At 37.4% G+C, this 22,257-nt stretch overlaps 2 protein-coding genes across 2 annotated transcripts in view; both read left to right on the top strand.

Moving 5' to 3' along the window:
* LOC127617782 (ribosomal protein S6 kinase alpha-2-like) overlaps positions 1 to 18,287 on the top strand; it is a 52,302-nt gene extending 34,015 nt beyond the window's left edge. The window contains exons 14-21 of the mRNA XM_052089854.1: positions 3,624 to 3,749; positions 3,915 to 4,004; positions 5,197 to 5,355; positions 8,846 to 9,007; positions 12,575 to 12,651; positions 13,552 to 13,669; positions 14,877 to 15,014; positions 16,631 to 18,287. Coding sequence (XP_051945814.1) covers positions 3,624 to 3,749; positions 3,915 to 4,004; positions 5,197 to 5,355; positions 8,846 to 9,007; positions 12,575 to 12,651; positions 13,552 to 13,669; positions 14,877 to 15,014; positions 16,631 to 16,756 — 996 coding nt within the window. The 3' untranslated portion in view covers positions 16,757 to 18,287. The remainder of the gene's footprint in view (positions 1 to 3,623; positions 3,750 to 3,914; positions 4,005 to 5,196; positions 5,356 to 8,845; positions 9,008 to 12,574; positions 12,652 to 13,551; positions 13,670 to 14,876; positions 15,015 to 16,630) is intronic.
* A 2,145-nt stretch (positions 18,288 to 20,432) lies between these two features.
* The window catches only part of LOC127618052 (vesicle transport protein SFT2A-like), a 33,573-nt gene continuing 31,748 nt past the window's right edge, over positions 20,433 to 22,257 (top strand). Inside the window, exon 1 of the mRNA XM_052090285.1 lies at positions 20,433 to 20,586. Within this exon, the coding sequence (XP_051946245.1) occupies positions 20,521 to 20,586 (66 nt within the window). The 5' untranslated portion in view covers positions 20,433 to 20,520. The remainder of the gene's footprint in view (positions 20,587 to 22,257) is intronic.

Below are 22,257 nucleotides of genomic sequence, written 5' to 3'. Positions count from 1 at the left end.
AACCACCCACAAAACCCTTGCAATCACTCACCAATGCCATTGCAATCGCCCACAACACCAATGCAACTACACAACAACCACCAACAAAAAACCCTTGGAACCACATAGCAATAACCTGACAACCAACAACACCACCCTATCATCCTCAAAGTCCTTCCACCTACAACACCATAGGAACCAACCACAAAACCATTGCAAGCATATAGCAATGCCCTGGCAACAACCCATAACATCCTAGCAACCATTCCTCAAATACCCACAAAATCCTTTCTACCACATAGCAAGGTCCTGTCAATCACTCACAACTACCTAGCAACCACATAACAGCATCCAGGCAACCACCCGCAAAACCCTTGTAACCACATAGTAAAGTCCTGGCAACCATTCACAACACCCTAGGAACCATCCATAAAACCTTTGCAACCACATAGCTATGCAATGGCAACAACAACAACATCCTAGCAACCATTTTGCAAATGCCCACACAGTCCTTGCTATCACATACCTATGTCTAGGCAACCACCCACAACACCCTAGCATTAACATTGCAAAGTCCTGGCAACCACCGATAACAACCTAGAAAACACCTAGTATCACCCTGGAAATCAACCACAACTCCCTTGAAACCACAGAGCAACACCCTGGCAACAACTCACAACATCATAGCAACCACCCTTTTACCACCCACACAACCCTGGCAACCACATAGTAACACCCTGGCACCTACCCAAATCATCCTTGCAATCAAATAGCAAAGTTCTGGCAACCACATACAACTACTTAGCAACCACATAGCAATGCCCTGGCAACCACCTAAAAATCCCTTGCAATCACATAGCAAAGCCCTGACAACCACCCAAAACACCCTAGCAACCAATTAGTATTGTCCTGGAAACCACCTGCAACACCCTAGTAACAACCCACAAAACCCTTGCAATCACATAGGAAAGTCCTGACAACCACCCACAGCACCTTAGCAACCAACAAAACCCTAGAAACCAAACAGCAACGTCCTGGCAACAATCCACAACATCGAAGCAACCACCTACAACACCATAGCAACCACATAGCAATGTCCCAGCAACAACCCACAAAATCCAAGTAACTACCAAGCAACCAACCACGAAATCATTGCAACCACATAGCAATGCCCTTACAACCAGTTAGCATTGTCCTGACAACCACCAACAACAAGGGCCGGCCCAAGCATTTTCAAAATGAGGCCCCACCTACCTTCAAGGACACCTATAAATTGTGCAAATAAATAAGTCTATTTGTTTTGTAAGTGTAATGCTCCTCACTGTTGTCTTCAAATGCTAAGAGCGGCTTTAGAGAGAGCGGTTTCTTCAGGTCCAATAAACGTGTTACCGCCACCCTCATTCCACTGGCCCGTGAGATACTGAGCCTCTAATCAACCACACATTTCATACTTGGAAAGGTGTGCGTGCGCCCGTCCACCCCCTTCTCGTCACTGCCTAACCTTTAGTGATTACGACAAAAATGCCACGTTCATTTTCAGTGATTTCACAGTCCCCTTAGACACTTTATTTAAACATTTTGTGTTCATTTTAATTTAAATGAAGGGACTTTCCGATGGCGTGTACTGTATGTCTTCAATGACATCAATTAGATCAATAAGGGGAGAATACTGAAATAGGCAAAAGGTGGCCTCAAACCCAGATCACCCACACATCTAACTGGCTATTTTACCAATGTCACCACATCAGATCTCAGTTTGAGGGTGGTCAAATTCACATACTTATCTCTCCATGTCTTTTCTTCAAAGCGTATGAAGTATTTTTAATAGTTTTGACAGGTTCCATAGGACTATTGGCATGCATATACAGTAGCTGCTCTGTGTGCCCAGTGTTATTTTCACTTATTGCAAATAATGTTATGGCTATACTGAACTAGTGGTAGAGGGGCCCCTGGTGGAAGCGGGGGCCTTATGCAGCCGCATGTCGCTCATTAGGCAAGGCCGGCTCAGCCTACAACACCTTAGCAACCACCCACAAAACCTTTGCAGTCACATAAAGTCCTGACAACCACCCACAGCACCCTAGCAATCACCTACAAAACCCTTGCAACCAAATAGCAACATCCGACATTTTTTTTATTGTCATTTGTTTATATTTTATTTTATTTTTATCAATATCCTAAACCTTTAATTCCATGTTTAAATGTTTAAAAATACCAGATTTTCAATGTGATCTCAGTCTTAAGGACCCCACTGCAATTGAAGCTATTACAGTAGTAAGTTAACCTTGTTCTGGCTGTGCACACAGTCGATTCAGATCTATCCTCGGGGGAACCACTGTTTGGTGCACAATATCAGAAGAAAAAAAGAGTACCATATTACATAAACTGAACTAATTCTGCCAGATGGTACATACCTGAAGAGGTGGTTTATTGAAGTGTCTGTGTTGAGATATATTGATTGGTGGGAGCATACGGGCCCATATGAGTCTGACACAAGTGGATAGCTCTGCAGTGCTGTTATCTAGATCATTCTGATGTGATGCGGCACCTGTCCAGCATACTTCCTCTGATAGCGCTCATAAACATGCATGAGTGCAGCTATTTCTGGAAGGTAGATTGCTAAACCTGTGATGTGAATTGCTTTCGTGAGACGTTTCATCCACCTGATGCGGTCGGTCATGTGCATTTGTGTCACATACTGTCTGTTGTATATTTATATCTCCATGCACTCTTACAAAGCAATACAGAATATATGAGAAATATGTTATAACTTGTTAATTAAAAATATATGTATACTGTACTGAATGGGCAAAATTGTTCAAGAAGAGAGAGACAGGGAGAGAGAGAGAGAAAATAATTTGATTACTTCGATGTTTTTTTTATAGATTTGTTTTAATCTAATGCAATGACATTCAGACAAATGTATGTGTGTCTTAAAGGTGCAATACCCCCGCCCCCCACCCCATTAAAAAATTGTACTCCTAAAGAAATTAATTGTAATTTTGAAACGTATATGTATAAAATCATGACCACAAGAGATGAGGACTCTAGTCATATCAGTAACCTTATAAAAGCTGTTTTATTCTACATGGGGCAGGGGTGCCCTCATGGGGGCTGCCATTTTAGAATCACATGACCAGCTGAATACTACTTTCTTAATATCAGTAACCATCTTGTTATTGGACAATTTCACTCATGGATTAAATTAAGCATGTCTGTTTGTGAATAGTGAATTTCTTCAATGGCATCTGCAACTGAAAACTATTGATTTTGATGCTGCATCCACACCACTAGGTGTCACTGTAAGTCCAAGATTTACATTTACATTTACATTTATGCATTTGGCAGACGCTTTTATCCAAAGCGACTTACAGTGCACTTATTACAGGGACAATCCCCCCGGAGCAACCTGGAGTTAAGTGCCTTGCTCAAGGGCCCAACAGTGGCATCTTGGTGGTGCTGGGGCTTGAACCCCCGACCTTCTGGTCAGTAATCCTGAGCCTCAACCACTGAGCCACCACTGCCCCAGATAACACAAACAAAAAGCTGCTCGGTGCACCTTTAAGTGTCCAAACACTTTTTGGGCCACTGAATGTAAATATTTAGTAATCAGTATAATCAGATGTGTTGGTATTTAATTGCAGCAACTTCATGGCAACAACATCCTTTTCACTGACGGCTACGATTTAAAGGAGGATATCGGTATCGGAGCATATTCGGTGTGCAAGCGATGTGTCCACAGAATCACCAGCGTGGAATATGCAGTCAAAGTAAGTCTTCTAAAAACATCCTTGGTCCAAAACATGTTGTTGTCTGACAAAGTCTTGTTTAGTGAGCAGCAGAAGCAGTTGATTAATTGCCATATAGGACAGCATGCTATAGTGTCAGTCTAAAGCATTTTTAGACACTGCTGTGACCAGCCCACTTCATTTCAGATTATTGACAGAGCCAAGAAGGACCCGTCTGAAGAGATCGAGATCCTTCTGCGATACGGCCAGCACCCAAACATCCTAACTCTCAAAGATGTGAGTCAAACCATGAAAAAGACAGAAATGTCATTTTCTCTGAGTTTTTATACTCAGTGTTACTGATGTTTGTTGCATATTCTCTACAAATTTGTCACAAATAGTTTTTCCGTTTTAAAAAGAACCGAGTGAGCCCATCTAAGTTTTCAGAGGATTACCTTGATGTGTTGAGACATTAATGACAGTAGCTGAATAAAACATTTGTAAAGCTACAGAGGTTTGTTTCTGTGCTACTTTTGAATGAACCACCATTTACTCGCCTCAATCCGGGTGGTGGAGGACAAGTCTCAGTTGCCTCCGCTTCTGAGACCGTCAGTCCGTACATCTTATCACGTGGCTCGTTGTACCTGACGCCGCAGAGACTCACAGCATGTGGAGGCTCATGCTGCTCTCCGCGATCCACGCGCCCCATTGAGAGCGAGAACCAATAATCACGACCACAAGGAGGTTACCCCGTGTGACTCTACCCTCCTTAGCAACCAAGCCAATTTGGTTGCTTAGGACTCATACAGGCTAGATGGCTCTTATGATTTACTAGACCAGTTATTGAACCAAAGAATCTGTTCTAAATGAACGAATCAAATCTAGACGCTGAAACTGAAGTCCGAACTTTCGGTCTTGTCCGACTCAATAAGAACCAAAAACCGATGAAAGTGCTGATCCCAGAAGTAATGAGCATATGTGTACAGGACTTGAATGGGCCTGGGTTGAAATTTATGTTTCTTTAATAACAAATTAAACATTCTGGAAATATGCTTATGACTTTTTTTATTTTATTAAAACGTGAAAAAACTTGATTCACGAAAACTTTGTTTGTTGTGCATGCAGATTATATTTTAAGTTGTTACAAGCTGAATCATGTTTTCTGCTATCAGCCAGACAAACAGATAGTCCCGCCCTAAACTCACACCATTGGTTGAGTCAATGTTGCTGTGTGGGGCTGGTTGGGATGCTTAAACAAATAGAGCAATATTAAAAACTACTTTGTTTTAGGGAAATCAACATTCAAATGGCTTACTTTTAGTTTAAGCTGGTTTAACATCGAAAAAATGCCACACTTCAGTTTTAAACGGCATTATAATTGATCCAGTTTCACACGTTGTCTTCTGGTTGTATAAGCCTTCTTGGGCTCCTGCTGCTCTGCTGATGTCTGCCAGTGAAAGGTGCTTAACTGCTGTGCTGTGTGCCACAGGTCTATGATGATGGAAAGTTTGTGTATCTGGTGATGGAGCTGATGAGAGGTGGAGAGCTGCTGGACCGGATCCTGCGGCAGAAGTGCTTCTCAGAGCGAGAGGCCTCAGCTGTACTCTGTACCATCACTAAAACTGTGGAGTATCTGCATTCACAAGGGGTCAGTTTACATACATCACAGTGGAGAAAGTACATCGACAATTGCTCAGAGACTGCTAAAGATAGTCTAGATAAATTTGTTTAAGTTTATGTGCAGTTGATGATTTAGTAACAATAGCATTATATTAGGCTTAATATAATTTGTTCACATTCATTTAAACATTTTGAAATATTATACTTACATACATACACACACACACACATACACTCACCTAAAGGATTATTAGGAACACCATACTAATACTGTGTTTGACCCCTTTCGCCTTCAGAACTGCCTTAATTCTACGTGGCATTGATTCAACAATGTGCTGAAAGCATTCTTTAGAAATGTTGGCCCATATTGATAGGATAGCATCTTGCAGTTGATGGAGATTTGTGGGATGCACATCCAGGGCACGAAGCTCCCGTTCCACCACATCCCAAAGATGCTCTATTGGGTTGAGATCTGGTGACTGTGGGGGCCATTTTAGTACAGTGAACTCATTGTCATGTTCAAGAAACCAATTTGAAATGATTCGAGCTTTGTGACATGGTGCATTATCCTGCTGGAAGTAGCCATCAGAGGATGGGTACATGGTGGCCATAAAGGGATGGACATGGTCAGAAACAATGCTCAGGTAGGCCGTGGCATTTAAACGATGCCCAGTTGGCACTAAGGGGCCTAAAGTGTGCCAAGAAAACATCCCCCACACGATTACACCACCACCACCAGCCTGCACAGTGGTAACAAGGCATGATGGATCCATGTTCTCATTCTGTTTACGCCAAATTCTGACTCTACCATCTGAATGTCTCAACAGAAATCGAGACTCATCAGACCAGGCAACATTTTTCCAGTCTTCAACTGTCCAATTTTGGTGAGCTCTTGCAAATTGTAGCCTCTTTTTCCTATTTGTAGTGGAGATGAGTGGTACCCGGTGGGGTCTTCTGCTGTTGTAGCCCATCCGCATTAAGGTTGTGCGTGTTGTGGCTTCACAAATGCTTTGCTGCATACCTCGGTTGTAACGAGTGGTTATTTCAGGCAAAGTTGCTCTTCTATCAGCTTGAATCAGTCGGCCCATTCTCCTCTGACCTCTAGCATCAACAAGGCATTTTCAGCCCACAGGACTGCCGCATACTGGATGTTTTTCCTTTTCACACCATTCTTTGTAAACCCTAGAAATGGTTGTGCGTGAAAATCCCAGTAACTGAGCAGATTGTGAAATACTCAGACCGGCCCGTCTGGCACCAACAACCATGCCACGCTCAAAATTGCTTAAATCACCTTTCTTTCACATTCTGACATTCAGTTTGGAGTTCAGGAGATTGTCTTGACCAGGACCACACCCCTAAATGCATTGAAGCAACTGCCATGTGATTGGTTGATTAGATAATTGCATTAATGAGAAATTGAACAGGTGTTCCTAATAATCCTTTAGGTGAGTGTATGTATATATATATATATATATATATATATATATATATATATATATATATATATATATATATATATATATATAGCCGTGGCCAAAAGTCATGGCTGTGACATCAATTTTGTGTTTTGCAAAGTTTGCTGCTTCAGTATTTGTAGAGTTATTTTCACATGTTTCTATGGTACACTAGAAAACAATGATAAGCATTTCATATGTTTTAAAGGCTTTTATTGGCAAAAACATTCAATATATGCAAAGAGTCAATATTTACAGTGTTGACCCTTGTTCTTCATAACATCTGCAATTCACTCTGGCATGCTGGATATCAGCTACTGGGCTAAATCCTGACTGATGGCGATCCATTCTTGCCTTATTAGTGCTTTGGAGTTAATCACAATTTGTGGGCTTCTGCTTGTCCACTCGCCTTTTGAGAATTGACCACTGGATCTCTATGGGATTAAGATCCGAGGAGTTGCCTGGCCACGGATCCAAAATTCCAATGTAATGATCTCCGAGCCACTTCATTATTACTCTTGCCTTGTGACATGGAGCTCCATCATGCTGAAAAATGCACGGATCATCACCACGTTTCTCCTGGATCGTTGGGAGAAGTTGCTCTTGCAGGACGTTTTGATACCATTCTTTATTCATGGCAGTGTTTTTGGGCAGAATTGTGAGAGAGCCCACTCCCTTGGATGAAATGCGACCCCACACATGGATGGTCTCAGGAAGCTTCACGGTTGGCACGGCACAGGACTCATGGTAGCGTTCACCTTTTCTTCTCTGGACTATCGATTTTCCAGATGTCCCAAACAGTCTGAAGGGGGGTTCATCAGAGAAAATAACTTTGCACCAGTCTTCTGCTGTCCAATCCTTGTACTTCCTTCAGAATTTCATGATTTTCTCTGAGAAAAGTGGCTTCTTTGCTGCCCTTTTTCTTGACACCAGGCCATTGTCCAAAAGTCTTCGCCTCACTGTGCATGCAGATGCACTCACACCAACCTGCTGCCAATATTGTGCAAGCTCTGCACAGGATTCGGTAACTGATTCCTCAGGAGGAGACGTCATGGCACTTGCTGGACACTCTGGGACGTCCTGAAGCCTTCTTCACTGCAGTTGAACCTCTCTCCTTGAAGTTCTTGTTGATCTGGTAAATGGTTCTTTCAGGTGCAATATTCTTTGCAGCAATTTCCTTGCATGTGAGGCCATTTTGATGCAAAGCGATGATGGCTGCATGTCTTTCTTTAGAGGTAACCATTGCTAACAAGAACACAATGATTGGAAGCACTTCTTCCCTCCATTTATAGCAAACAGTCATCTCTTATAATCCAATCAGAATGATAGAGTGATTTCAACTGACTATTACTCGTTCACACTTTCCCAGGTGCTGCTGAAATGATTAGTGAAATTATGTTAGCTGGTCATTTTGTGCCAGGACCAAAAACTGTGAAATTTGGGTTTTTGTGATAAAGTTAATTTTTTTGGCCAATAAAGCATTTTGCAATTATTTAAAATTCATCTGATCACTCTGCACAATAATCTAGAAACAATGTGAATCAACATCACAACAACTGAATCAGAAAACTTGTGCGAAACACAAAACGTATGTCACTGCCAATACTTTTGTCCATGGCTATATATATATATATATATATATATATATATATATATATATATATATATATATGCTCTGTTGCATACAATGAAGGCAGCAGTGACCAAGAGCTGTCAAGCTCCAATAATTAGGATTACATGACTGTGTCGACATGTCCACTGAGTGGTGCTAAAAGCAAGTTACATTTTCTCCCAAATAGATTTTTTTCACGACAGGTTTTTATGGTTAATGCTCTGTCGAGTTTTAAAGCATCAACACCCACCCACCTCCCTACCCTAAACCTTAAACTAACCGATAATGTCATACATCTTTAGCTATTTATTATTATTATAACTGATCATACAATAGACCTATTTTATTTTTTAAACTGATTAATTGTCTACAAAACACTGCAAATACAACATACATTTTGGACACTTTTATGTCACAATTTACTAAATCACTGTGTCTTCTTTTGTGTGTAGGTTGTACATCGAGACTTAAAGCCCAGTAACATCCTGTATGTTGATGAGACAGGCGACCCGGAGTCCATCAGAATCTGTGATTTTGGGTTCGCCAAACAGTTACGAGCAGAAAACGGTCTGCTCATGACCCCCTGCTACACTGCAAACTTTGTAGCACCAGAGGTACCTTTAAGCAATTTTTCTTTGCATTGTTGTTATGATCCATTAAAGGTGCTGCATATATTTTTTTATGGAATAGCATGCAGAAAATGTCCCTGCTGTCTTACAGATATCACTGAAATAGGTGTTCAGAGAAAACTGTCTCACAGCCCTAGACTCTAAACAGCAAACAAAACAAACAATGACACTTCATTATTTTTGCAATTCCATTTGGTGCCGCTTGTGTTACAGAAATAACAAAAGTTCACCTTTAAAAGCTGACCAAATTCTGTTGTTTGTAACCCTGTTGAACTTTACAGATTGGATAGTTCCCACCTGGATGCCGGGCTAAAATCCATAAATAGTAATAACTGGTTACAAAGTTTTTGTTTTTTTCACCTACTGGAAGGATGACGTTTAATGAAAATGCTTAGTATAACAACATTTTAGTGACAGTTGTATTCTTTATACAAAATTATCTTTACTGACTTAAATTTCAACCTAATTACCACAACTTATTATTACTAAAACATGTACCAGTACCGTAGTAATTTATACAGACAAGAGCATTTGAACAATTATTGCATGGCAAATCTGAAAATGGATCCTTAAAATAAACATTAGCCATATATATACAGTGCCCTCCACAATTATTGGCACCCCTGTTTAAGATGTGGTCGAGGACTTCTAAAAATTCTCCTTTTTTTTTAAACAACATAGAACCCAAATGCAAAAAAAGAGAAAAATCCAACCTTTCATTTAAGCACATTACTTTGGTGGTAAAAAAAAAAAATCACACATTTGAAAAAAAAAAACTGGAAATCACGTGTCCCACAATTACTGGCACCCCTGATGTTTGACTTTGTACAACCCACTTTTGCCAACAAGACAGCACTTAATCTCCTCCTATAACATTTCACAAGATTGGAGAACACAGAGAGAGGGGTCTTTGACCATTCTTCTTTGCACAATCTTTCTAGATCATCCAGTGTCCTGGGTCCTCTCTTATGCACTCTCCTCTTTAGCTCACCCCACATGTTTTCGATTGGGTTGAGGTCTGGGGACTGAGATGGCGATGGAAGGACCTTGAGTTTGTGACTGCTGGACCATTTTTGTGTAGATTTTGCCACATGTTTTGGATCATTATCCCGCTGAAAGACCCAATGACGACCCATCTTCAGCTTTCTGGCAGAGGCCATCAGGTTTTTATTTAAAATGTCCTGGTAGTTCAAAGCGTTCATAATGCAACACCCTAACAAGTTTCCCAGGGCCTTTGGAAGAGAAACAGGCCCACAGCATCACAGATCCTCCACCATACTTCACGGTGGGCATGAGGTGCTTTTCGGCATACTCATCTTTTGTTTTACGCCAGACCCACTTAGAGTATTTGTTGCCAAAAAGCTCAGTCTTAGTCTCATCTGACCAAAGCACACAATCCCAGTTGAAGTCCCAGTGCTGCTTAGCAAACTCCAGACGTTTACGTTTGTGAGTGTTAGTGAGAAAAGGCTTTTTCCTTGCATGCCTCCCAAACAGCTTGTTGGCACGTAGAGAGCGTCTGATGGTTGTTTTGGAGACTTTGTGACCCCAAGATGCCACTCTTTGATGCAATTCTGTGACAGTGAGCTTAGGACTTTTTTTTACTTCTCTTACCATCCTCCTCACTGTGCGTTGTGGCAAGATAAACTTGGGACCTCTACCAGCCTTGTTTGTCACTGTTCCAGTTGTTTTAAACTTCTTAATGATTCCTCTGACTGTAGATACGGGCAAGTTGAGGTGAGTGGCTATTTTCTTGTAGCCATTGCCTGACTTATGAAGGTCGACACACATCTGCCTTACTTGAATGGTGTGTTCTCTTGTCTGTGCCATGTTGACAAATGGGTAAGAGAATTAGGCCTCTGTGTCACGTCATATTTATACCCCAGGGAAACAGGAAGTCATGAATTACTAATTAAAAGTTCCTAGATACCCTGACCAACTTTAGCAACTACAGAAAAGTATATTTAAAAAAAAATCAATTAAATTTTTCAGGAATTGTTAGGGGTGCCAATAATTGTGGGACACATGATTTCCAGTTTTTTTTTTTCTAACTGTGTGATTTTTTTTTTTTTATCACCAAAATAATGTACTTAAATAAAAGGTTGGATTTTTCTCTTTTTTTGCATTTGGGTTCTATGTTGTTTAAAAAAAAAGGAGAATTTTTAGAAGTCCTCGACCACATCTTAAACAGGGGTGCCAATAATTGTGGAGGGCACTGTATATATATATATATATATATATATATATATATATATATATATATATATATATATATATATATGTTGTTTTTATGCTGCTTTTATGTGCTTTTTGTAGCTTCAGAATATTGGTCTCATATATATATATATACACACACTGTATACAGTTGTGGTAATGAGATATGATATATTGATAAACAGTGAACACTCTTTCATCTTAATGTTTAGGTTTTTATCTTTAAAAATGAATCAGCTTTTATAAATTATTTTGGCCTAGGTTTTTCTTTGTTACAGTAATGTAAATACTGTATATCCGGACATATTAGGCTAGAGACAATATCAATAAATTGTGGAAAATGTTTTAAATATGTCTTCATAATAGTGTGTACAGTATTTTCAGACCTTCCATTGTATAGAAAAGTTACAAAAATGTTAACTTTCTTGTGTTAAAATTCTTGTGTGTCCTGAATGACATCAGTTTTTTTGAGAATAACCCTAATAGTTTTGTCTTGTCAACCATTTCATTAAAACAATTGCTAGACACAAAGGGATTGCTCACTCAGAAATGAAAATTCTCATAATTTACTCTCCCTCATGCCATCCCAGATGTGTGACTTTCTTTCTTCAGCAGAACATAAATGAAGAATTTTAGAAGTATATCTCAGCTCTGTTGGTCCATACAATGCAAACGAATGGTAAACTTAATAACATGTAAAGAACAAGTTAAATCCATATCTTCAGAAGCGATGTGATAAGTGTGGGTGAGAAACCGATCAATATTTAAGTACTTTTTATACTATAAATCTCCACTTTCACTTTTACATTCTTCTTCTTCTGTTTTTGCCGATTCACATTTTTCGTGCAAATCACCACCTAATTGGCCAGGAGGACAATTTATAGGAAGTAAAATTACTTAAATATTGATCCCACACCTATAATTTCACTTCAAAAGACTTTGATTTAACCAATGGAGTCGGATTAATTACTTTTATGCGGCCTTAATGTGCTTTTTGAAGCTTCAGAATTTTGGCACCCATTCCCTTGCATTGTACAGACCTACAGAGCTGAAATATTCTTCTAAAAATCTTCATTTGTGTTCTGCAGAAGAAAGAAAGTCTTACATATCTGGGATGGCATGGGGGTGAATAAATGATGAGAGAATTTTCATTTTTGGGTGAACTATCTCTTTAAGGATGTGCTTTATTGTAAATATGATCTGTTGCAATTCATGCCTAACAGTTGCCTTTATCTGTGATTATATTGAAAATATAATAAAGCCTCTTGTACCATACTGCTTAAATAGATGTGTGTTATATTGTATATTCTCACATTCACAACAAACCTATAATTCACGCAGGTCCTGAAGAAACAGGGTTATGATGCCGCCTGCGACATCTGGAGTCTGGGGATCTTACTGTACACCATGCTGGCAGGGTGAGTCAAGAAAGTCTTAACTGGATATATATTATATAAGTCATAAGAGTGTGCTGTACTGCATAGGCAAAATGCAGTAACTACAAATTTAAGTCAAAAATAAGAGCCAGACTAGTTTATAATCCACATTTGGCTTTTCAATCAAAAAACTTTGAAGACATTCTTTGTTTCACATTTGGCAACTGCATTTTGGCTTTGTAGAGCGGTATGAGTATTCCCTATTTGTACTCATAATATTTCCCTTATTTTAACACAACAAAATAATATAGTTAAGAGCTTACTTTTTATAAGCAGTAAAAAGAATATCAGTCCTAGCCTAGCGAAACAAACCAACCGCTTGTCTCACATAAGGACATTTATTATGAAGTCCATTATGCCTGATGGATGTAATCACATGTACCCACTCTTTGTCATATTAACTTGCTGTTAAACTAATCCCAATATGAGCAGATTTCATTTGTTGCTCTAAATGACATGGCATACTATATGTAGGTATATTTACATTAAGCTGTCATTTTCAACAAAATTAAGACAAACAAGTCAAAACACTATTAGAACATCTTTTCTCCCATTGCCTTGATGAGGTGACTAATTTCTAGAGCAGGGTTGAGTGGATTACTAGGTAAGCCGGGTCAAGCCAACACTTCACACAGAGTAATTGTCCCGAACACAATGCCAAAGCTATCAGCAGCCAAGCAGCACTCTCAATTTAATGTTACTGGTGATGGATTGAGCTTTAAACTTCTGTGTAATCAAAAAATCCATCTCACTCTTCCGACCTAGCCATATGTGTACGCTAAAAATAACGCATTTAAAAAAATGTAGCCTATTTTCACCCTTTCTATGAAAGCACATTTTCACACGTCCTTTCACATACTCAGCGATCATTCTGTTCCACAGTTTCACGCCCTTCGCTAATGGCCCTGATGACACACCAGAGGAGATCTTGGCCCGCATTGGCAGTGGGAAATTTGCCCTGTCAGGAGGCAACTGGGACACAGTCTCTGAGGCAGTCAAGGTCAGCTTTCTTCTTGCTTTTTATGTAACAAGTCATATTGTCCAAATGAAGAAAAATATTGTAGCTAAGCCTTTACAAATAGTAATTGTAGCCAGAAGCTAAGTATATCAAAATGTTTATGGCAACCATGTTTTCCACACAGTTTTTCACTAAATGAAAACAATCAAAGATATATATATATATATATATATATTCATTTAGCTATACGTACCAGTATAACTATACATTGTAGTAAAAAGCAACATTTACCGACATATGTTTTTAATAAAACATATTAATTCATGAAAAATACCAAAACTATTCTAAAATAACAGAAGTGTAATGGCCCCAAAAAAGACATTTAAATCATCACAATATTCACAATGTTGTTTAAAGGGACAGTTCACCCAAATATTTTCCTGTCATTTACTCACCCTCATGCCATCCCAGATGTGTATGACTTTCTTTCTTCTGCAGAATATCTCAGTTCTGTATGTCCATAAACTCCAAAAACCACATGAAGGCAGCATAAAAGTTATCCATATGACTCCAGTGGTTTAATTCATGTCTTCAGAAGTGATCCAATTGGATTTGGATGAGAACAAACCAAAATATGATGCCTTTTTCACTATAAATATTGACATCAGCAGTCTCATTGGTAATCACGATTTCAAGCTCGACTACACTTCCTATAGCGCCATCTAGCGATCTGTGCATGCGTCAAGCACTTGAAAGTGTTATCGAGCTTGAAATCATGATCGTGCATAGAGACTGAAATGAAACAAAATGTACAGTGAAAAAGGAGTTTGATTTTGGTCTGTTTTAGTAAGCAAGCATAAAAGGATTACTTTTGTTCTGCTTTTATAGGCTTTTTGGAGCTTCAAAGTTTTGACCACCATTCACTTGCACTGTATGGAACTACAGAGCTGAAATATTCTTATAAAAAACTTAATTTGTGTTCTGCTGAAGAAAGAAAGTCATACACATCTGGGATGGAATGAGGGTGAGTAAATGATGAGAGAATTTTTATTTTTGGGTGAATTATTCCTTTAATTTGAATAGATCATCAGCAAACTCATCCTTAATATATATAATGAATATTTGATATGTATCAAAGAATCTCATATGATGAATCTTACTACGTGCTGTGGGTAGCATTTTCATGAGGGTCATCTGAATTATTAGATTTCAGACTCAAAAGAATCATGTTTTTGACATCTTCGAACAGGACATTGTCACTAAAATGCTGCATGTGGACCCTCACCAGCGGCTGACAGCACCTCTGGTTCTCAGACATCCCTGGATAGTCAATTGCGATCAGTTATCTCAGATCCAGCTCATCAGACAGGACGTGCAACTGGCGAAGGTACTGCTCTTTTTCATTTCATTTCAGACTCATTATTCATTTTTTGAATAATAACAAAAATAAAAACAAGAAAAAAACACTAAAACAGATGAAAAAGTATGCTTTGATGACATGATCAAAAGATATTTTCTGTTGGCAGATCCACTATAAAATGTCTTATATCGCCACCTAATGTTTACCTGTAAAGTTGTATCTGAGAACTGATGTTACCTTGCATGGTACACATTGTTCTAACAGTGAAATATGTTTTCTATTTGATTTTCTGACATAAAATAGCTCTAATAAAAACATGTTTTTTTTTTTTTTTAAATTGTTGCAACTCTGTACCACAATATAAAATTGTCCAAAAGACAGTGTTTGTTTAAAACGTTATTAAATTAATTACAAATAATCAATTTCTCCTTAAATTAAATGAATATTTATTTAATTAATTTATGCATTTATACACTTGGAAGTCTACAAACCAAAACTATTGAACCATTATCATGTGTTAATGATCAATATCTCTAAACTCATCCTCGCTGTTGCCAATCGGAAGATCTTACTCTTCTTTCCCTTTCCATTAAACATTGCTGTGTTTATTTTGGTCTGAAAAGAAGAAATACAAATCATAATTGTGTTATTTATGCCTAAATGCAATTATTTTATGGATATAACTCTCATAAGTATATGAATAAATGCAATAATATAATTGATGTCTATCTATAAAAATGATTATTAGTGCAATTCCATTACAGTGCAGAGTTGCCATATGGCAACATATCAAATTTTCCATTATAAACAGCATTGCCATATGACAACATTCATATTTTCTTAATTTTCTGTAAAACAATGTTAGACAAAGTTGATCATTTAATAGCAACATCTAATTAACATACCAAAGATGCAGCAAAAATCATGATGTGAAAGAAGCATACAGCAATGTGTTTAAAAGAGCAATTTGTGGATCACTGTAAGGGTGACCTGAGAACAAAATATTTTGGAGACAAAAATGAAATGTCATGTGGCTTAAAAACAACAATTATATTGTTGGTTATATTATTGGTTCTGAAAGGTAAGAAAGTAAAAAGAAAATAAATTGTTGCCATGTGGCTACACTATAACATACAGGAAATGGAGAGTACTTTTGGCAAATATGATTATCATTTAATCTGACACAAAATCTCAACAGAATCTCATTCAGTATCAGTAGAAAGCTGTTTTATTGTACGTGTACCCCCTCATGTTGACTGCAATGTTGAGATCAAATTACCAGTCAAAGACCCCTCACTTTATGACATTAACACCCCTATTATAGGACACTTTTGGTTGTGGAATAAATTAATCTTCATGGGTGACCAAATGCAGGGAATATTATACAAATGCATATCTTTTAGCTTTTTTTAGGAGCCCTGAATACTTGTCAGGGTAATGTCCAAGACTACTATCAAACTGGCCTGTGAAATAAAAACAAAAATATACTCCATAAAGTACACCATGTCACGGATTTAGAGGGATAGGTTGATAATACTTCCTTTATTATCACCAGAGGTGGGTTTCAATGTATGCTTTCTTGCTTTGCCACAGTATACTGTAATTTATGATATATTAAACCAGTGTATGGCATCACTTCCCAGGGGGCAATGGCTGCCACATACTCCGCTTTGAACCGATCGCCTCAGGCCCCGAAACTGGAGCCCGTTCTGTCCTCCGGTCTGGCTCAAAGGAGAGGAATGAAGAGACTCACATCCACTCGTCTATAGCACTCTGACCACAGAGGCATCAACAGCTTTAAGACATGTCCAGCGTCCAGCCTTTGGACAGGGCACCAGGCTGCCACCAAAGCATCCAGAGCAATCTCCAAAGAGTGGCAAATGATCTGCCCAGTGTTTCCACTGATGTTAAGAGATTGCTGAAGCCCAGATGCAAATATCACAGCTGTCAGGACTGCAAAACAGGCTGATATGTCTGTTGTTTTGTGGATGAGCACTTGTGTATCATTATGGAAATGTTTTAGCTTGGAATGGTGGACAGCATAGATCACGGTTATCCTTCCCAAACTGTGTGCAATCGGTTGGAAATGCTGTCGTTTGCACATGCATGACATGTACAGTACAGTGAGAAATGAATGGTTGAGCAGTATGGTGTTAATGAAAGCACCCATACTTATTTGATTGCTTACTTTCTTTATGTCCCAGTTATATGTTTTATGTTGTATAATGCTGAGACTTCAAGTGGACAACCATTTACGTGAGGAATATTTTATTTTTAAAAGCAGCTATTTTAATTCTGATGTTTGTATATTTTGTTCATCTTCCGTATTTGGACTAAATTGGTTAATTTATTTATTTGTCTTTGGTTCATTTGTTGATATTGCATGTACAGTATATGTACTGTATTTTTATATCTGACTGTCTATGTATTTATTTATACATTTATAGAAAATATCTGGTTCATTTTTGTATATGTAATTATTATTTTTAAGTGACCTTTATGCATAAACATAAAACCCAAACAAGTGCCACACCTTTGTACTAGGTAAAGTGACTATAATATTAACGTGGGCATGCGTATAAAATTTCCTGGAAATGTGAAGAATTTGCAAATACAGTTTGAACTAGATTACTAAATTGTAGCTCTATGTGTATTGCATATAGTCTTTAGATCAAAGTTCTGGCAAACACATGACATGGTGGATGTATTGAGGCCATCATCTACACTGACATTATTATCCCTGATAATCTGAGCTAAAGTGAGGTTTTAGACTACTTTGATCAATATTCCGAAATTCAATGCTATTACAAAAATTAAACAGGTGCTAGAATTTTTGTTAAACTACATAATGCACTCTGTTAAACTTAGAAATCCCATTTGCATGCAGTCGTGCACTTTGAACTTTGTAGCAGCTTCTGAAACACTAATGATAGCAGTAGATGCATTTTGTAAGATAAATTGGAGACAGTCCAATATTTTTGTATGAATATGATGATACAGATGATCAGCAGCCAAACACTTCATCTCTTGTTGGTGTGGCTTAATTTTTACATGTGAAATTGTTTTGTTTGAGATTTGTTGTTTAATGCTGGGGTTTTTTCAGCACCCTCACCAGTGTTTAAGGGAAACAGGCTTATGTCATTACATCAGTGCTTTTGTTAGAAAACTAAACAGTTAATGCTGCACACCAGTGACTCCCTACAGTGATACCAAATAGCAGTATTGTTAGGACACATCCTTGTTAGAAAAGGCTATAGTTTATGCTCTATGTTGGAGTGCATACCAAATGTTTCTAAAATAAACAGCATTGATGAAAATCTGATCAAACATGTCTCAAGATTCTGATAGGTAGTAAAGCCTACTTTGTGGAGAAAAAAAAATGCCAGTTCTCTATTCAAATGGTTATCAGATCATCATTAGGCCCATTCACAATATTAACATATTTAGACATGTCATCTACAGTATGTTTATATATATGTATATATATATATATATATATATATATATATATATATATATATATATATATATATATAAAATTAAATTATTTATATGCTATATCTTCTCTGATATCAATAGGCCTATTCACAAAATTCACATAATTAGAAATGTCATGTATTTAAATTATTATTATTATTATTGTTTTATTTTTCTTCTCCGTTGACACCCTGGGGTCAAAGGAAAAATAAGTAGAAATATACTGTATATATAATTAAGTATATAATAATTTGAAAAACAAAATTATGTCTAAACATTTATATATTATTATTAACATAAAATGTTACATTTTAAAATGTTTTTACATCATAAAATTTTACATCATAAAATGTTAAATAAACAAAATATTAAATCATTTATATGCTATATCTTCAGAAATAGTATCAGAAATAGTATCACGACTTGTGCTGTTTCAAACAAATTATTGGATAAACAAGGATGGATGTGTGTGTGTGTGTGTGTGAGAGAGAGAGAGAGAGAGAGAGAGAGAGAGAGGTGGAGAGAGAGTGAGAGACAGAGCGTGTGTGATCACCTGTTGCCACACCCGAGCAGAGATGCTGTCAGCTTTCTGAAGATCAGCTTTCTCAGTGGTAAAATAGCGATCTGAGCGGGGGTATTCCTCTCCATTTCGCAGTAGGTGGTGCGCAAGAGTCAATCACTAAAGAAATAGGAATGTCCTCTGCCATTTTAAACAGTATGTTTCCTATGTGGAAACTCCAGTCTGTTGTGTCTCTTAGCTGTGATGAGCCTTAATGCTCAAGTTGTTTGTTTAAAGCTGTTTAAATTTCCTAGCTTAAGTAATGTATTAGTAATACGAGCGATCACGAAGTGCTGTTCTATGTAAACAATGACTAACGGATTCACTTCACGTCACCAACTGGCTCATATTACACAAAAAAATTATCTTTTATGTAATGTAAAAAAAAAAAAGACATGTAAAAGAAAAGACAAACCATAGCTCCTAACAGATCTGCACTGCTCTTACACTTTAGTATAGAACAGCACAAACAAAAGCAGAGTGATACACACACACAGTGACGCATCGGAGTGCTGATGGTGTCACACCATCAGTGCACATGTAACGTCTCTCGTCCAATCAGATTCGAGGGCTGGATCTAACTGTTGTGTGTATTTTTCTTCTCCGCTGACATCCAGGGGTCAAAGGAAAAGTACGTTAAAATATAGAAGTTGACAAAAAAGAAAGCTAGCGAAAGAAAGGCTCACTGATATTTGAACATACTGTATTTGTGGAGAAATAAAAAATACGTTTATTTTTGGGTTTGCAGCAGATTTCGTGAGCATTATGCTATGTGTTAAACTCTTTCGAGATTATATTTATTTATTAATTTAAAAAAACATGTAAACTATATGCTTATTAAAATGCCTATAGCCTATTACAGGGCCTGTGATATATTAAAAATATAGGTTTAAACAAAGTTTTGCATTTGCTCGTAAAGTCCCTCGCTAAATTTAAATTGAAAACATACTTTATCCGGGATGTCTACTAAACTTTTAAAAGGGAAAGATCAAAATGTGTCGTTTTCTTGTCATAAGTCAAATGTTTTCATGACATAATGTGTGTTTTCACATAGAAAGGCATTGGTACTATATAATATTTGATGTGATTCGATTGTAGTACCAAAATGTACAAAACAAGAAACAATTACCTACATTGTTTGTCTAATAAAATATTATTTGACACATGTGCACTATATAGGGAATAGAGAACGGTTTGAGATCGATTGTGCGCATGCTCGCCTGCGTTCCACCAGTCTATTTGTTTCCATCCGTTTTCCAGAAAGTCCCGCCTTCTTTATCATGATTGGCTTACCATCTCCACTATCACTTTATGATTGGGCGGTTGAGAAGTCCGTCATCTAGGCGTCCAATCACAGCAAATAGCATTGAGTCCAAGGGCGGGATGTCGGGGAATACGGGTGGGAAAAAACGCCAAGTTTGACTTGTGTCAAATGCTAAACTTCGAGGAAGTGTCCTAGCATTTTAACTAAACAAGCATTTCAACATTCGAACAGCGATGGACAAGTTGCGTCGTGTATTAAGTGGTGGAGAGGAGAATGAAGAAGTGGGGCTTACAGCACAGGTACGAAGATAAAGTGTGCTTTATTAAGTACAGAGAAAGTGTGCTTATTTTGCTGTCTGTAATGGGCAGAACACATTAGTACTGTCAGTCAGACTGTTGATTCAGATGGAGATACATGCTTCACTATCTTTGAAACACTTACAAACGTAAGTACTGTGGCGGTTCCATGGTACGGTAAATGGTAATACCGCTGTACCTTGATATATGCCATGGTATTGTATAATAAACATATTAATTTACCATATAATTTAAATGGGACTCCTCCAATGTATTTCATAGAGTACAGATGTATTACTGTCATTGTAATATATAAAACATGTTATTACCATGCTTACATAAAAAAAAAAAAAAATTTAATCATGGTAATAACATAATAATACCTTGTACTTTGTTGTACGCCATGGTATGTACATAAATAATACCGTGGTATTACCATCATTATAGGATCCAAAAACATGTTATTACTATGGTACCATGTCCAAAATATAGTATTTCACAGTACTTCAAAACGTACCATAGTCTCCTGAATGATTAAACTCATTAAACATGGTTTTTAAAAGAATAATATGGTATTACCAGCATGTTGGCATCCATAAAAGTATGGCATTACCATGGTACCTTGTACAAAACTGCATTTTGTGTATGTATTTGCCAATAATTGTTACGTGATAATGATATTTGTAACATTGCTGATTTTACATGCTTCCTGAGGGGAAGGATCATGTGAGGTAAGGTCATGACCTCCGGATGTTGTATGGTTTGTGCCAGCCAATCTGATCTTGGGGTTTAAACTTCATTACAGACCCTTTCAATTGTTTTGTGTCTTTAAATCCTGATTTGTTTTATATAGTGTTTTTAGAGGGGTCATATTGTGAGAAAATAAATGTTTATTTTTCTTTTCAGTTTTATCTTTTGATAATTCATTGACAAACTGTAAATTTCAGAACGTAAAACTTCCTCCCAAGTTAAAAACAGAGAATTTATTGAAACTAAGCTGTAAAAACGGTACATTCTGCAACTTTCTAACATCTTGTTGAGAACATGGCCAATTTAATTCTGAGGATCAGATAGAGGGTGGAACATTATCAGAAATTCGATTATAGCTGTTTTTGGCACACATCAAAATAAAAAATTATAATTACTAGGGGTAGACCAATAAATCAGTTTTACCGATTAATCAGTGTCGATTGTTGTTTTTTGGAATTATCGGTTATTGTCAAAATCTGTGCTATAAATGTTTAATTTTTTTACAAAACTTCGGCTGATTAATCGGTTATCGGTATCGGCAAAATCCACTCTGGGTTGACCTCTAATAATAAAAGCATTTTATTAATAAATAATAAAAAGTAAAAGAAATGTATAACCCCAATTCCAAAAAAGGTGGGACAGGATGAAAAATACTAATATAAACAAAACAAAAAAGAGTAGTTTGTAAATGATATTCACACTTTGCTATATTAAAAGCACTACAACTACACAATATATGATATTTTACTTTGTGAATTTAAAAGGTTTTTTTAGAGAATATTCAATCATTTCAAATCAGATGATTGCATCACGCTCCAAATAAGTTGGGACAGGAGCAATTTAGGACTAATAACAAGGCGATGTGAAACAGGAGATGTGAAACAGGTAATCGTGTCATAGTACTGTATACTGTATAAGGAGCCT

Source organism: Xyrauchen texanus, chromosome 24 (assembly GCF_025860055.1).
Source record: "Xyrauchen texanus isolate HMW12.3.18 chromosome 24, RBS_HiC_50CHRs, whole genome shotgun sequence".
Lineage (NCBI taxonomy): Eukaryota > Metazoa > Chordata > Actinopteri > Cypriniformes > Catostomidae > Xyrauchen > Xyrauchen texanus.
Note: the sequence above shows the minus strand (reverse complement) of the source record. Positions and strands in the feature narration are given on the sequence as shown.